At 43.3% G+C, this 3,748-nt stretch overlaps 1 gene segment (V, D, J or C); it reads left to right on the top strand.

The window, feature by feature from the left end:
• The first annotated feature begins 1,252 nt into the window (after window positions 1-1,252).
• LOC100720435 (immunoglobulin kappa variable 1-39-like) lies at window positions 1,253-1,856 on the top strand. The segment is given in 2 exon segments: window positions 1,253-1,373; window positions 1,495-1,856. Coding segments are annotated over 2 exon segments (402 nt in total).
• The last annotated feature ends 1,892 nt before the right edge of the window (window positions 1,857-3,748 follow it).

Below are 3,748 nucleotides of genomic sequence, written 5' to 3'. Positions count from 1 at the left end.
TTCAGATCCGTTGTTTCACGTATTAGTTGCAACTTCATTTACAGGAATTTTTCTAAATAAAAGAAAAGCTGTTGAGGATGGATCCCTTTGTAACCATCTAAGGATTTCCTACTTTGTCCTTTACAAGTTGGTCAAATTTTGAAGTCTTCCTTGGGGGCCTCCAATCAGTCAGTAAGATTCAATAGTCTTAAAGGTAGAATACTGTGAAATTACCAAGCAATTGCCAGGAGTTGAGGGGAAAGAAAAGACCCCTGGACAAGTACCCCTCAACCTTGAAACATTTCCAAGCTTGGCAACCAGCAAGGGTATTCTAGGTTCCCCACTCTTTCCCAAAACTAACTTTTTGTCATTTCTTGTAGTCACATACCTGGACCTTAAGTACCCTGTGATCATTATCTTTTCTGAATTCCAGGAGAATTATTAATTGTTTGTCTTTAATAGTCGCATGATTTATTTATTAAGAAGACGAATCATGTAAGTTTTTTAGACACTTGTCTGGTAGTGGGCAGAATAAGATCAAGTTCCTGTATTCGGGATTGGGAGGGGTGATTAAGTGAATAAATTAGGGCCCCAATCCAAAAGGTTGCTGTTACAAAGCTTTCATTAAATGGCAAAGAAACCCTAAAATACACAAAGTCAGAGTCCTCATCCTAGAGACTAAATGAATGAATGTTTTACTGTTGAAATGAAAATTTCCCATTAAAGGAGGGAGCTCTCTGTCCAGCTCTTTAAGCTTATGTGGCTGGATCCTCAAGTGGCAATGGGTCATGTCTCCCCCATCTGCCAGTTCCTCAGGATTTCCTGCTTTACTTTGTGATGTGAAGTGCACTTGGCTATGATGCCCCTTCCAGGAGGATTCTTAGAGTATGAACTTGGTGAGCAATGAGACAGGAGAGGTGAGAGAAGCAGGTACACAGCTCTGAATGTGGGTGGCCATAAGTCAAACAGGAATGAAGAATCCTTGTGCATTCAGAGAGGGAGAGGACAGAACTTTTTAATCCCAGCTCTGTTCAAAGGTGCAAAAGGTGTTGTGATCTGATAATAGAACATGGTTCACTCTAGTCATGGGAGAACAGCTGGATTTTGCTCTGTGGCCCAAGGGAGAAACACATTCTCAGGGAAATTGGTGCAATCCTGGCCTGAAAGTAATGCCAGAAAACCATCGACCACTGATGAGACGACACAGCCTTGCAGCTGTGTGCAACCCTGCTCAGCCCATGCTGATTTGCATGCACACAGAGCACAGCACATGCCCAAAAGTATTTCTTCCCAAGGTTCTCATACCCTGTGCAGGAGTCAGTTCTGGTCCAGACATAGCATGGACATGAGGATCTCCACTCAGCTCCTGAGCCTCCTGCTGCTCTGGCTCCAAGGTGAGAAAAAAATTATTTTGTAATTTAGTCTAGTTAGAGTTCCCTGGTCACAGTTGCCTGATTCTACAGGGAGGTCTTGTTTTACCATGGTTGTGTTGATACTTGTTGGTTCTGATTTCAGGTGTCAGATGTGACATCCAGATGACTCAGACTCCATCCTCCTTGCCTGCATCTGTGGGAGACACAGTCACCATCAAGTGTAAGGCCAGTCAGGGTATAATCAATGCTTTAAATTGGTACCAGCAGAAACCAGGGAAAGCTCCTCAACTGCTGATCTATGCTGCAACCGGTTTGGGATCTGGGGTCCCTTCGAGGTTCAGTGGCAGTGGATTTGGGACAGATTTCACTCTTGCCATCAGTAGCCTACAGCCTGAAGATGTTGCTACCTATTACTGTCAACATGGTTATGGTACCCCTCCCACAGTGATACAAGCCATGACAAAAACAGCCAGTGAAGCAGAAGTGTGAGGTTGGGCTGCCCCAGCTCAGCTCCACTGCAGCTGTACTCAACTGCTGAGAGCATTTCTCTGAACAAGCCAGGCTTGAATGCTCCTTTGAAGCTTTAGAAGAAGGACAAGACTGTGCTCTACACCCTTATTCTCTTTCCTTTTTTTAGCTACTAAAGCACAGACAATCCAGCTCCTGTCCTAATTAAGTGAAGGCTACAAATGAGCAACTCTGAGCAGTGCGGGTTGTGGCATAATTTTGGATTCAGACAGCAACATAGAAGCCCTTCTGTGTTCTAAGCACGGATTTTTAAAGACTTCCTTCAATTTTTAGTGTAGATTTGTTCATGGAAGTTTAAAATACAGAGGTGGCCCTGACTACCCAGTACACATGGCTCTGCAGTCTATCATCAACAACCAAGGACAATTTTGTTACAAACCATTAAGATCCATAAGTGTGCAAAGTCTGTAGTTTGCGTGAAGGTTCACTATTGCTGCTATACATTTCAAAAGGGGAAACAAATGTGCAATAACACACACGCAGCGTTTGCTACTGGGCAATTTTGTTTCACTGCCATAAAAATTCTCCACCCTAAAAATTATCCCTATTCATTCTCCACCAATTCCTGCCAGTCATTTGTCTTTTATCATCACATTGTTTATCATTTTCCAAATGACAAAATCTTTCCTTTGTAACTTAGAAGTTTTTGAAAGACAATCTCAGAATATACTGTCCTAAGAAATACAATAACTAAAAATATTGAGTAACACCTCTTTGTACTTACAAGGTTCTCTTTATCCCTTCTGTGTCCTCTGTTCAAGACATGGAGGCCTTGCTGTGCACCCCTTGCTGGTGCTCTAATTCTTGTACGAAGTCCCTGCCTGTCACAAGTTCTCAGCGGGATGTGGGTACTGTCTCTGGACAAATATCAGTCTGAATCAGGTGCAGCAGTGAGCTGCAGACCTGGAGCTATGGCCCTCTGAGTCCTGGTGCTCTGGGCCCAGGCGAAACAGCAGTGTTTGGAGAGGCCTCCATGACAGGGGCTATAGCACCCAGGAGACCGTGTTCACTGTGCCCCACGTGCACTGTCCACTTGAGCAGCCAGTATCACTCTTCCTGGGAAGACTCCGTTGTTGGGACATCATTCACTGAGGGGCTCACCTGTGTCTTGTTCTGGCCTTTAAACTCCCATGAGAGCATTGCGGGCTCTAGGGCCCAGCTTCCCTTTAAGTGTCTCTTAAGAGAAATGGTCTCCACCACTTTCCTTGCAGCAGCAGAATCCAGGCAAGTTTCCAAAGACTCAGCAACGTGCTGTGTATGCTTTGGCTTGAATCTGTCTATAATTGTGATTCAAACACAGGATAAATGCTCCAAGTACTTTATAGATAAAACTTAGTTAAAATGAGAAGCATAATTCCTCAATTAAACTAGACATAGATCCAGGGCTGAATAGAAATACGTTGCTCGTGGCTAGACTATTGATCAATAGGGGTGGATACACTTAAATCATTTTAGAAAATTATTTTGATATTCACTGTTCACATTTCCTTTGTCACTCATATTGCTATAGACAGAGACATAACTTCCCTATCCTGCATCCCGTAAGCCTGATGACATCGTTGTTTCCTTGGCTCTGTAGTTTTTGCTTCATTTTCCCCTTGTACTGAATTAATTTTTATTTCACGACGAGCCCTGCCGAAATAAATCTCAGGACCCAATCCTTTTCTATAAGAGTGCTATGGTTTTCTAACTCCATTCTTTCTTTGAATATAACTGAGGATCGTGTGGGGTGAGGATTATGTGATGACCTTTATTCAAATCCATAATTGGGCATTTGGCTGACTGTGACCAGAGAAAGTGAGTAGGAAAAGAGGAAGCAGAAGGGAGGAAAATAACACTATCCCAGTTGTCAGTGTCCTTGGATTGAG

Source organism: Cavia porcellus, unplaced genomic scaffold, assembly GCF_034190915.1.
Source record: "Cavia porcellus strain 051 isolate PalLab524CR breed Dunkin Hartley unplaced genomic scaffold, mCavPor4.1 scaffold_18, whole genome shotgun sequence".
Taxonomy (NCBI): domain Eukaryota; kingdom Metazoa; phylum Chordata; class Mammalia; order Rodentia; family Caviidae; genus Cavia; species Cavia porcellus.
The sequence above is the reverse complement of the archived record's forward strand: the minus strand, read 5'-3'. Positions and strand labels throughout refer to the sequence as shown.